At 44.0% G+C, this 11,568-nt stretch overlaps 1 protein-coding gene across 2 annotated transcripts in view; it reads right to left on the bottom strand.

The window, feature by feature from the left end:
* SLC20A2 (solute carrier family 20 (phosphate transporter), member 2) overlaps nucleotides 1-11,568 on the bottom strand; it is an 87,652-nt gene that overhangs the window by 46,544 nt on the left and 29,540 nt on the right. For both annotated transcript variants that reach the window (XM_015407734.1, XM_015407735.1), the window contains exons 3-4: nucleotides 6,107-6,247; nucleotides 3,777-3,862 (exon numbers count right to left, since the gene is read on the bottom strand). In XM_015407734.1, coding sequence (XP_015263220.1) covers nucleotides 3,777-3,862; nucleotides 6,107-6,247 — 227 coding nt within the window. The remainder of the gene's footprint in view (nucleotides 1-3,776; nucleotides 3,863-6,106; nucleotides 6,248-11,568) is intronic.

The following is an 11,568-nucleotide window of genomic DNA, read 5'->3' as shown; positions in this document are numbered from 1 at the left end:
TATGGAGGGGGGGGCCCATGTGAATGCCCTATATCCCATTAGTCTTGTAGGGGCGACACCATTCTTAACAGGGAAGTAATGACAGACTTCACATTCCTGGGATCCCAGATCACCGCAGACTGTGAAAGCAGCCATGAAATTAAAAGACGCCTGCTCCTTGGGAGGAAAGTGATGGCGAACCTAAACAGCATGATAAAAAGTAGAGACATCACCCTGCCAACAAAAGTCCGCATGGTCAAAGCAATGGTATTCCCAGTAGTCATGTATGGCTGCGAGAGCTGGACTATAAGGAAGGCCGAGCGCCGAAGAATAGATTCTTTTGAACTATGGTGCTGGAGGAGACTCTTGAGAGTCCCTTGGACGGCAAGGAGATCAAATCAGTCAATCCTCAAAGAAATCAACCCTGACTGTTCCCTGGAAGGCCAGATAATGAAACTGAAGCTCAAATACTTTGGCCACCCAATGAGAAGGGAGCACTCACTGGAGAAGACCCTGATGCTGGGAAAGATTGAAGGTCAAAGAAGATGGGGACGGCAAAGGATGAGATGGTTAGACAGTGTCATCGACGCAATGAACATGAAATTGAGCAAACTTCAGAGGATGGCGGAAGACAGGAAGGCCTGGCGGGAGCTGGTCCATGGGGTCGCGAAGAGTTGGGACTCGACTGTGCGACTGAACAACAAATTTTAATTATTATTGCAAGCCACCTTGAACTAAGAGGATAGGCGGGATAGAAATGTTTTAAATAAATAGATAAATAAACTTAAAAGGATTTCTAACACTGGCTCCACCCACTGGTGGCCCCAGGCAGCAAAACGCAGACCTTTGTCTTGCAGGGAGAGAAGACGGGACATGACAAAGAGTATTTATTCTCAACCCCAACCCCCCCCCAAAAAAAACCAGAAGAGCTCACACAAGTTGCACTGGGGGGGGGGGAGCCTCTTGGAACACTAGGCAGGATAGAAACCAAAAAATCTGTATTTCATGATGGAAAGAAGTTGCTTTCTTCATACACAGATGTCCTTTGTGTTAATGGGAAACATGGTTAAATCACTGTGTGTTTCTTTCCATGTGAGCTTAAGCTGCGTGCAGCTTGGTCATTAGGAGCCGTGAGTTCACCAGCATCAGGACACTGCTTGGGTGAAACTGAGTTTGAAAATCAAGCACCTTCGACACGATGGTGAAACAAACTGGGGGCAGGGTTCCCCTTGGCTCGCCTTTACTCTGGGATGTCCTGAGACAGGCACTTGTCCTCCAGCGCCCTGGGAACACAACACACACCTTTGCCTCTGGCTGCAGGGTTCCTACCAGACATATCTGAGAAGAGCTGCAATTCAGGACAAACGATTTGAGGGAAAGCAGGCTGAATATTTTGTGTGCATTTTACAGAGCTCCGCTTTAGTTGGGCTTCGACACTGGGATGTGCAGGTGCTACAAATCCAGACACAGAGCTCAAACTGAGCACAAGTTAAAAAGATAACACATGCAAAAGCTAAGACATCCTCTGCACAAGCTGGCTTTAAACAGGCAGTACAGAGCCATAGCGTGCAACGGCCATTCCTGGGCTGAGAGGCCAGCTCTGCTCAGGGCATCCACCTCGGATTCTGAATGCTCAGAACTTGTGGCTATGGGCAGGCTGGGAGTGCAACGACTATGCTGAAGATCACATGAAAGGAGACATGAGGATAGAGATCCTAGCTCCCACCCCACCCCACCCCACTTGTCGATGCCTAACTCCCACACAGCCCTGTCCGTTTGTATCTATCTGGACAAACTGGATGCAGAGGAGGAGCTGTAGGATGTCGATGGACCCACGGACAGGAAGCTGCTCCAGGCCACTGATGTCTCTGGTGTGGCAGTCAAAGGAGAACTAAGAAGGAAACATGGCTCCTCCAGCCTCTCTGAGCCCACACCTTGCTCCCAGTGTTTGGGGCCAGTGCCCCCTAAGTCCTTTGAAGCTCAGTGCCAGAAGTTCTCCGGTTCAGTTCTGCACATGTTCAGTTCCCATCAGGGTGACAGACAGAAGAGCATCTCCTGCTTCCAGGAAAAGAAGCCGTCTCTTTGTCAACAGTTCCCAAGATCTTCCCATTAAGAACATGGGAAACACCACTCCTGAACCTACCGGGTATCAAAAGATACTGAGCAATACATGTAGCTGTCATCTTCAACTCTGATTGAAACCTTAACAGAGACTTTAGACCTTGAGGGTCTTTGAAAAGGGTGCATTTGACTCATGGTACCCACAACTCCCACTACTTTTGTTCCTGCCCTGTAGTATTTACGACCAACTGTTCCTTTCTCCAAAACAAATCATTGTGACATAGTTACAGGTCGTAATTTGAAACCCAGTTCTGTTTTAAGTTTGCTGCCTTCAGTTTTGCAACTGTGTCATGCCATGCCCTGGCATGCTGGCTGGAAAGCACAAGGGAAAAGGGCATTCAAGAGGCATTTATGATCGGCCAAGTTAATGTCCCAGAAACTGGCTTGGCCTTGGTGCTGACAGCCCGACAGCCCCTCCTGGATGCCTCAGCACTTCGGAGCAAATCTCTGCATTTAAAGCAGACTAATTCAGTCTCCCTCCCTCCTTTTCTTTTTATTAACTTCATTTATATTCCACCTTTCTTGCAGAAACTCTTTCTAAGTTGCAGGAGCAATTCAGCAGTTGTACAGCTGTTCAAAGTACTTCCTTTACATGCCCTGGAAAGCAAGTTAGTATTGTTTCCTTATGGCAGCTGGTGGGGAGGGGGTGCGGAGAGAGAGAAGGGCTTTTCTGAGGCCACCCAGTCAGCGCTGGACTGGGACGCTTGATGCTACCGAGGGTGACAAACGACAGAGCAACGCCCAGAACATTCACACTTCCCATAAGAAGCCCCAGAATGCTGCTGTCCTTCCCGCATGCCCCTAAAACCTAATCTGAAATTGCATCCCTTGGAGAGGCCTATATAAGGTTTTGTTTTATTTATTTATGTATTTATTTATTTATTGCACTCCCTTTATTAATTGCCTATCCCCACAGTTGTGGGGCTCTAGGCAATGTGCAGAGCTCTAAAAGCATAAAAACATAAGCATAAAACATAAAGCATAAAAAGATGCTTTCATCTTTCAAAATATCTGACAGACATGCCTAATAAAAATGATGGAATGAGACAGCCATTCCAAAGTCCATTTTATAAATAAAATTAGTTCATGAATCATGGGTAATCTTGGAACAGTCATTCCCGCTTTGCATTTACTATCTTGCAGAGCTGTTGTGCGAGGGGAAAAGCAGGACAAGATCATCCACGTGCAAGACCCTGAATGCCCATGAGGAAAAATGGCACAGAAATGAGAGGAGAATGTGTGTGTGCGCGCGTGCGTGCGCGTGCAATGGCCCTCCTTGAGCACACAATGCAGGGTCCCACGGGAGGAGGCTGAGCCTCTGGGCACAGGGGGGTAGGGATTCAACCAGCCTGAGTCCAGCGTGAGGGGCAGGTTTTGCCTTGGCCAACTGTCTCCTAGGATGGAGAGAGGTTATTTTGTGCCGTGGAAGTCAGAGTCATTACAAATTCCAGCTCCTTCCGCATATAGGATTGTTACTTAATGTAACATAAATTTAGGTACTCCCAGACTAATTTTCAGACTTGCTACATCCTGCAGACTTTGAAGTTCTCTTTGAAAAGCTGCTCAGCTCCAGCCAGATGCCAAGATGTCTTGAGTCAGTGACAGCGAAATGTTGTCGCTTGTACAATCATTAGTCAGCAACAGCAAGAAGAGGAAATGCCAACTTAGCCACTAACCTTGTTTAAGATGAAAAATCTAATCAGCAAAAACAGCACACCAGACATCATACCAGATAACAGGGGGGAGATAAACCAAGAAGCAACTGAATAAAAAGAAAAAAAGAGGCAATATGCAATGAGGCACGATCCCATTTAAGAAGAGAAGAGAAGAAGAGATGGGATTTCTACCCCCTTTGCCCTTCACTACCCAAAGGAGTCTCAGAGCGGCTTACAAACTCCTTTCCCTTCCCCTCCCCACAACAGACCTACCCTGTGAGATAGGTGGGGCTGAGAGAGCTCTTGACAGAAACTGCTCTTTTTCAAGAACAGCTGTGCCAGAGTTATGGCTTGCCCAAGGTCATCCACCCAGGTGCAAGTGGAGGAGTGGGGAATCAAACCCGGTTCTCCCAGATTAGAGTCCACGCACTTAACCACGACACGGCAAAGCACGGCAAAGAGACCCCCTGATCAAACTAACACTGGACAAGATTTATGGTTTCTTGGTCCTGGCAGTCCAGCTAAAGTTAACAACTTGTGCCCCCACCATCAACAACAGTAGGGTTAAACACTGGTTTGCCTCACTCCTTTTAAAATCTACTGGGTCACAAAGTTCTTAGTTTTTAGTTGGGTCACACTAGATGTTTTTCAAAAGCCACAGCACACTCAAATGTGCTGTTAATGAAAGCCAAATCAGCTCCTCCTCTCCCCGAAATGCTATTTTGAGAGCCATTATTTGCATGCTCAATAGGAAGCTGATGATTTCTTCTCTATCCTGTCCAGCATTGAGAAAAGCAGACAACATAACTGATCATGAAAAACACTACAAATATTTCTTTAATGTGGACCTGAAGAAGTGAGCAGTGATTCAGGAAAGTTCATACCCTGCACAAATTCTGTCAGTCTTTAAGGTGCTACTGGACTCTTGCTCTTTTCTGCTGCTACAGACAGACTAACACAACTACCCATCTTGATCTATCTTAAAGTGGAAAGTGGTTTAAAATCAATTCACAGCACTTTTCCAAGTGAAGTCCCAAACTGCAGCATGAAATTACAAAAGGTATAATCAAACTATTCTGTAAATGAAAATCCAGATCTTTAAAGTGGATTACTATGGGGCAGCTATTAAATTAGAAACAAGATCCCGTTCAGTTTTGTCTTCCCCAAATGATAATTGATTCCAGGAACTAATTCCTTCACCTACATTGGTTCCAAAGATAAAAGAACACATACTGCTTTGGGAAGACCCCTACCTATTTGCTGAGGATCTAGCTAGAAAACGTTCTCATCGCTTCTGATATGTGACCATTGCCTTAGTGCAATTCAAGGTGCTTGAGCTGGTGGTGGCTACACAGGCTCAGGCAGTCTTGGGGGAGGTGGCTTATCTAGAACAATTTTAATTTGGATTCAGGCCTGGGTTGTAAACAGCCTTGGTTGCCCTGACTGATGATCTGTGCGAGGAGAGGAACAGCTCAGATCTCCTCCCTGGCATGCTGGACCTTCAGTCAATACTCCCGATATGGCCATTCCTCAGAAAGCATAATCTGCCCACAGTGATCCACACTCTGATCATATCCAGGTTAGGTTCCTGCAATGGGCTCTATGTGGAAGCCAAGCGACAGGCAGGGGCTGGATACAGGGACTGCATATCACCCCTGTGCTGACCTATCAGCACTGGCTGCTTATTTGTTTTTGGGCACTACCCAGTGCTGATTATAGGACCTATAAGGCCCTAAATGGCTTGGGATCAGGGCACCTGAAGGACCACCTTTTCCCGTACTGTCCAGCCCACCTGCTAAAACCTTCCTCATGATTCCTGGTCTTCAGAGGTGAGGCAGTCCTTTTCAGTGGTGGCACCTCACCTTTCCAACTCCCTCCCCTTGAGGGTCACCTGGCTCCTACCCGGCTCTCCCAAGTCCCAGGACAAAACATTCCCTTTTACTTAATGACTGAACAAGGGGTTCGATCTTTTAATTGTTCTTACAATCTGTTTCTAGGCTGAGATCTAAGGATAACTTGGGCTGCCAAGTGTTTTATGGTCTGGATGTTTTATGTGTTTTTATTATTTGAGCTTGTATTGGCTAGTTTTTAATGATTTTTCATTTTCAGGACTGTATTTTGTGCGCTACCTGGAGCAGGTCTCAGAAGAGATGGCATATAAATGTTTTAAATGAGCAAATAAATTCAACTGCTCCAATCAGACTTTTAAGGATCCCAGCTTTCTATCTATACCCAACAATGTTTCTTTCGATTTTTTGTGCCCAGCTATACTGCTAGCCCTCGGTCTTGAAGACTGGAAAGCTGAGGTGGCTTTTTGTCATTTTGCATAAATAAAAGGAAATGCTAATTACCAATTTTGATAAGCTGTATCCACTGGACTCCTTTGGTGCCAATTGCAACTAGTGAGAATCCAATGGTAGCACCCACAATGCAATGGGTTCCGGATATTGGAAGCTTCAAGAAAGACGCAATCAGCTGCCAAACAGCAGAGCCTAAAATGGAAGAGGGCAGGGAAAGCATGAACAATAAATGTTGATGCAAATATTTTTAACACTTCAGCACTTTTGTTCCAAAGCACTCACTTCCCATCCCATAATAAGCTCTTTGTCATGAGTGTTTTTGTTCATAGACGCTAGATTTCTAAAAAGGAATACACAGCTGAAGTACCAGCTTCCTCCAACGCTGCTTCACTTTATGTTTGGAAGTAAACAGAACTTCTGATAAATGCAGACTTTGTGCAAACGGCATACTGGCCTTGCTTTCATTGATACTTGCCCCATTCCATGCATGCTGATGTAAATACTAAGGCAGACAAATGTCGTCCTGCTACATTTTGCAAGAAACCACATTTACCTTTCACTAGTTTTCCAACTTTAAATCCTCACCACAAAATAAGGAACCACAATTTTTAGCAAACTGGACAACCACAAAATCCAGGTTTCTGCATAACGTTGTAAGGGAAGGAAGTTTAAAAAACCCTGTAGCCACAGAACAAACTACAGTGAAAAATGTCAGCAACACTCTGGTGACAACAGTGTTTTATGAATTACTGGCAAAAAGATCAGTGTATGTTAATCACAATTTCTCTCTAACAGCAAAGGATCTTTTACCAGCAAACCTGTAATAACACCGACTATGTAACAATTATACTCTAGTCTTCATGCGTCTGAAACCAAACGGAATGCAGCAGTCCCTCAAGAGGCTAAGAGCAGGGATGAACCAGAACATTTTCTGATGCAAACTTAAATAAATATTTTTAAATTAGCATAATTTTAATAAGATCAACAGAAGCCAGCTTGGTACAAACCCTGGGCTTTATTCAGGTGCTACATTCCACATTTATCCCATATAACATGATTGGTTTGCAGCTATATTGCATACGTGGGCAGAAAACTTTCAGTGGAAAAACAGAACACTAGCCCTGCCCTGGGTAGCCCAGGCAAGCCCGATCTTGTCAGATCTTGGAAGCTAAGCAAGGCCCACCCTGGCAAGTACTTGGAAGGGCGACCTCCAAGGAATACCAGGGCCGGGATGCAGAGGCAGGTAATATAAATAAGCCACCTCTCTGAAACGTCCTAGTCCCACTAGGGGTCACCAGAAGTCACCATGACTTCCAGGCTCACAAGCACACACACACACACACAGACAAATACTCACCAAACAAATAAAAAAGAAAGAAAAATATAGCACCAGAAAATGTTCCACTTCACATTACTAGCTGAGCAAAGGGAAGCCGTAGTAAGCATCTGAGAGACACTGGCTCACCTCTTGGCGGTTACTGTTTACCAGCAGATGCCTTTAATTTCTTCCCAGCATGTCAAAAGTACCACCCTGTGCCCCCTGAAGCAAGCAAAGCATCCTGGCACGAGACACTGGCAAATGTCAGGACTGGAAAGAGCCTTTTTTCCCGCCTCTCTGGCCTTTCCTGTTTTTCAATAGCCAGCCTGGTGAAAAATTCTGGATTAAGTTAAATGCTTACACAAAGAATTGGGTTGGGGGAGGGGTTAAATAAAAGGCAAGACATCACTTTGCATTTATATATTATCAAGACCTCTAGAAAGCCACAATAAATCCAAAATATACTTGGATAAAACACAAACTGGCCACACCTGCCTATTTGGGTTAGGAGCGCGGACTCTAATGGGTAGGAGCGCGGACTCTAATGAGCCAAATGGGTAGGGCGGGATACAAATCCCATAATAAATAAATAAATAAATAAATAATCTGGGAGAACTGGGTTTGATTCCCCACTCCTCCACTTGCACCTGCTGATATGACCTTGGGTCAGTCACAAGCTTTAGCACAGCTGTCCTTGAAAAAGAGCCGTCAAGAGCTCTCTCAGCCCCACCCACCTCACAGGGTGTCTGTTGTGGGGAGGGGAAGGGAAAGGAGTTTGTCAGCCGCTCTGAGACTCCAAGTGAAGGGCGAGGTATAAATCCAATCTCTTCTTCTTCTTCTTCTTCTTCTTCCAATCCTGCTTGAGCAGCTGCAAGTGCTGTGACCCGGACCAGACTGGCTAGCACCCATGAGCACTGGGCTGGATTTGCCTTGGTAGATGGTGGTGAGCTCTAGCAGGTCAGGCAGCATGTCAGTGCTCGCTCGCTCACCCACCCAGGGGGTCCCGCAAGCACGGGAAGGGTCAGTGTCCTTAGAAGCCCCTCCTGAGGTTTGCCAAATTAACGATTGCCATGATGGCGCCATGCAAGGTAAAGCCGTAAGACCAGGTACAGGCCAGGTCTCCTTCTTGAAAAGCAAGAAGCCAAGTTCCCCTCCCAGACAGCCGACCTGCTCTAGAGGTAGAACGAGTGAGGAACTGGCGTCACATACAGCTCCCTTGGGAAGCCCTGTCCTGAGCGTCTCTTTTCTCCTTCCCAACCAGAACAGAACCAGTCACAAGAGGAAACCCGAGACTCTCAAATCCCTCTCCCCAGGGGCCAGAGCCTTGCTTTGACTTAGCTCAGCTACATGTTTCCCACAAATACTCTGACCAGGCTGATCCTCCTCTGGAATGCTTTTGGGCTGCTCAATCATTCCTTTCAACAATCGTTGTAAGCAAGAGCAAAACTTATTACATGCAGTCCAAGCAGAAACCCAGCAATGTAGGCAAGATCCCACTGTGTGTGTTCCCGGAAGTTATGCTCAAAGAAGGTTCTGTTTCTCGCTGCAGTCTGTTTGACGGACTGCTGAGTGGCTTCCTGCTCATGCCGGCTGCAGCAGCAGTTCTGAACCAACGGGCCATCGGTTTTTGTTCCCTGGGTAAAGGGCCTTAATGTCTGCTTTTCACGTTACATCCAAAACAATTATCCTTTTCTTTTTTAAAAAAACAACATTATTGTGTGATTCAGAAATGACAATAGAAAAAAATCAAAATGAACAGCCACTTTGGCAGCAAAGTAAACGTTTCTAATTTGTAGGGTAGGCAGCCTCCAGGTGGGGCCTGAAGATCTGGAATTACAACTGGTCTGCAAGTTACGGAGAACATGAACACACACACGAAGCTGCCTTAGACTGACTCAGACCATCGATCCATCAAGGTCAGTATTGTCTACTCAGAGTGGCAGCAGCTCTCCGGGGTCTCAGGTGGAGGTCTTTCACATCCCCTATTCCCTGATCCATGAACTGGAGATGCCAGGGACTGAGCCTGGGACCTTCTGCATGCCAAGCAGAGGCTCTGCCACTGAGCCATGGACCGCTTCAGCCTTTTTAGCTGGAGGCACGATGAGCATGAGGGAAGCGTGACCAAGAGCAGATCTGCTGAGACATGGATCTGGGAGGCAGAGCCGAATGTGTCAATTCTTCTCTTTTTTTTTAATGATATTTTATTTGGTTTTACAAAATTAACATTTCAAAATCATAATAACATATATAATAAGAGTCTCATATGTTCAATGTTTCTATCCAATCATACACCTTAACCCATCTTTTATTATATACTTTTTCACTCTTATTTTGCAGCTTCAGACTTAAACTGTCCATTTGCGCTAGCTCTAACACTTTTACCACTAAATCTTCCCTAGTCGGTACTGTATCTAATTTCCAGTTTTTGGCCAGTAGTAAACGGGTGGCTGTCGTTATATAAAATCACATATCTATCCTGCTGTTCATAGCCCTTAGGTACCATATTTAATAAATATATTTCTGATTCCAGAGCTATATTTTTCTCCATTATGTCTTGGATCAACCTCCTCACCATTCTCCAATATTCCTGACTTTTGCTACATGACCACCACATGTGGAAAAAAGTTCCAATATTGACCTTACATTTCCAACATTGACTAGAGTAGCCCAGATAGCACTTAGCTATATTCTCCGGGGACCAATGCCATCTATGGAACATCTTATAAACGTTTTCTTTATAGGCTATGGCCCTCATAAATTTAATCGATTCCCATGTTTTATTCCACCTATTTACTTCTATCTCTTTTCCTATATCTTTCATCCAGCTACTCATTACTCTCTTCTCTTCCTCGTCCTTTTCGAAATCATCCAATAGAAAGCTGTATAATTTCTGTATCAATTTATCGCTTGTGGATAGCCATATTTTATCTAATTCGTTGTTGCTACTCTCAAAGCCTCTTACCGCATCCTTTTTATATCTATCTTGGAGCATTGCCTTCTCCCACCATGATATTATATTATCCCTTTGTAACTTCTCCTCTATTACTATTTTATTTTCTCTAATAAAGTTTGATATGTTAGTTTCTTATTTGTTTCCATTAGGGCGGGTTGGACAAATGCCTCCAGGGGTGAAACCCACTTTGGTGTCTTCTTGTAAAAATTTTCCTTTATCTTATTCCATACTTTGTTTAAGGCACCTCTTAACCAATGTTTATTGAAATTAGAATGAATTTTATCCTTGTCGTACCATATGTAAGCATGCCACCCCATAGCTAGATCATGGCCCTCCAATAGTAAAAGTCTTCTATTCTCCAGGGTGATCCATTCTTTAATCCACACAAGGGCAGCTGCTTGGTAGTATAGGTACCAATTGGGCATGTTTAATCCTCCTCTTTCCTTTTTGTCCTGCAATATTTTCCTTTTTATCCTCGCCCTCTTATAGTGCCAAATAAATTGGCTCGTGATTTTGTTTAGATCTTCAAAAAAGGTCTGTTTTTTTCAATATAGGTATACTCTGGGCTAGGAACAAGACTCTTGGCAATATGTTCATCTTGATTAAGGCAATTCTTCCCATAAAAGACAAGGGTATACTTTTCCATTTTGACAAGTCTTTTATAATTCTTTTATTAACACCTTATAGTTATCCTCTTCTAATGTGCTGCTTTTGTTTGTGATGTTTATTCCTAGATATTTCACTTTCTTTACCAACTCCATGGTTGTTTTACTTTTAATTTCCTCCAGGGTTTTGGGTAAACAATTTTTGGTTATTATTTTAGATTTTTTATAGTTTTTTTTAGTCCTGCCACCTGTCCATATTCACTAATCGTATCCATTAAATGCAATATTGTTTCATTTGGGTTCTCAAGAATAAACGAATGCGAATGCTAACAATTTATACGTTTCATCTTTAATTTTTAATCCTTCGATTAGATTATTTCTCCTTACCCTATCATTTAAGGACTCCAATGCAAATATAAACAACAGAGGTGACATTGGGCATCCTTGCCTAGATCCCTTTTGAATTTTTATATTATTAGTTAAATCACCGTTCATGATTATTTTCGCGTATTGGGTAGTGTAAAGGGATTTAACCATTTTATAGAAATATTGTCCACACTCCGCTTTTTTTAGTTTTTGTAATAAATTCCCACGACAAATTGTCGAAAGCTTTTTCTGCGTCTAAGAACAGTAACAG

Source organism: Gekko japonicus, unplaced genomic scaffold (genome assembly GCF_001447785.1).
Source record: "Gekko japonicus isolate JY-2015 unplaced genomic scaffold, Gekko_japonicus_V1.1 scaffold2017, whole genome shotgun sequence".
Taxonomy (NCBI): Eukaryota; Metazoa; Chordata; class Lepidosauria; order Squamata; family Gekkonidae; genus Gekko; species Gekko japonicus.
This window is presented reverse-complemented; position numbering and strand designations above follow the sequence as displayed.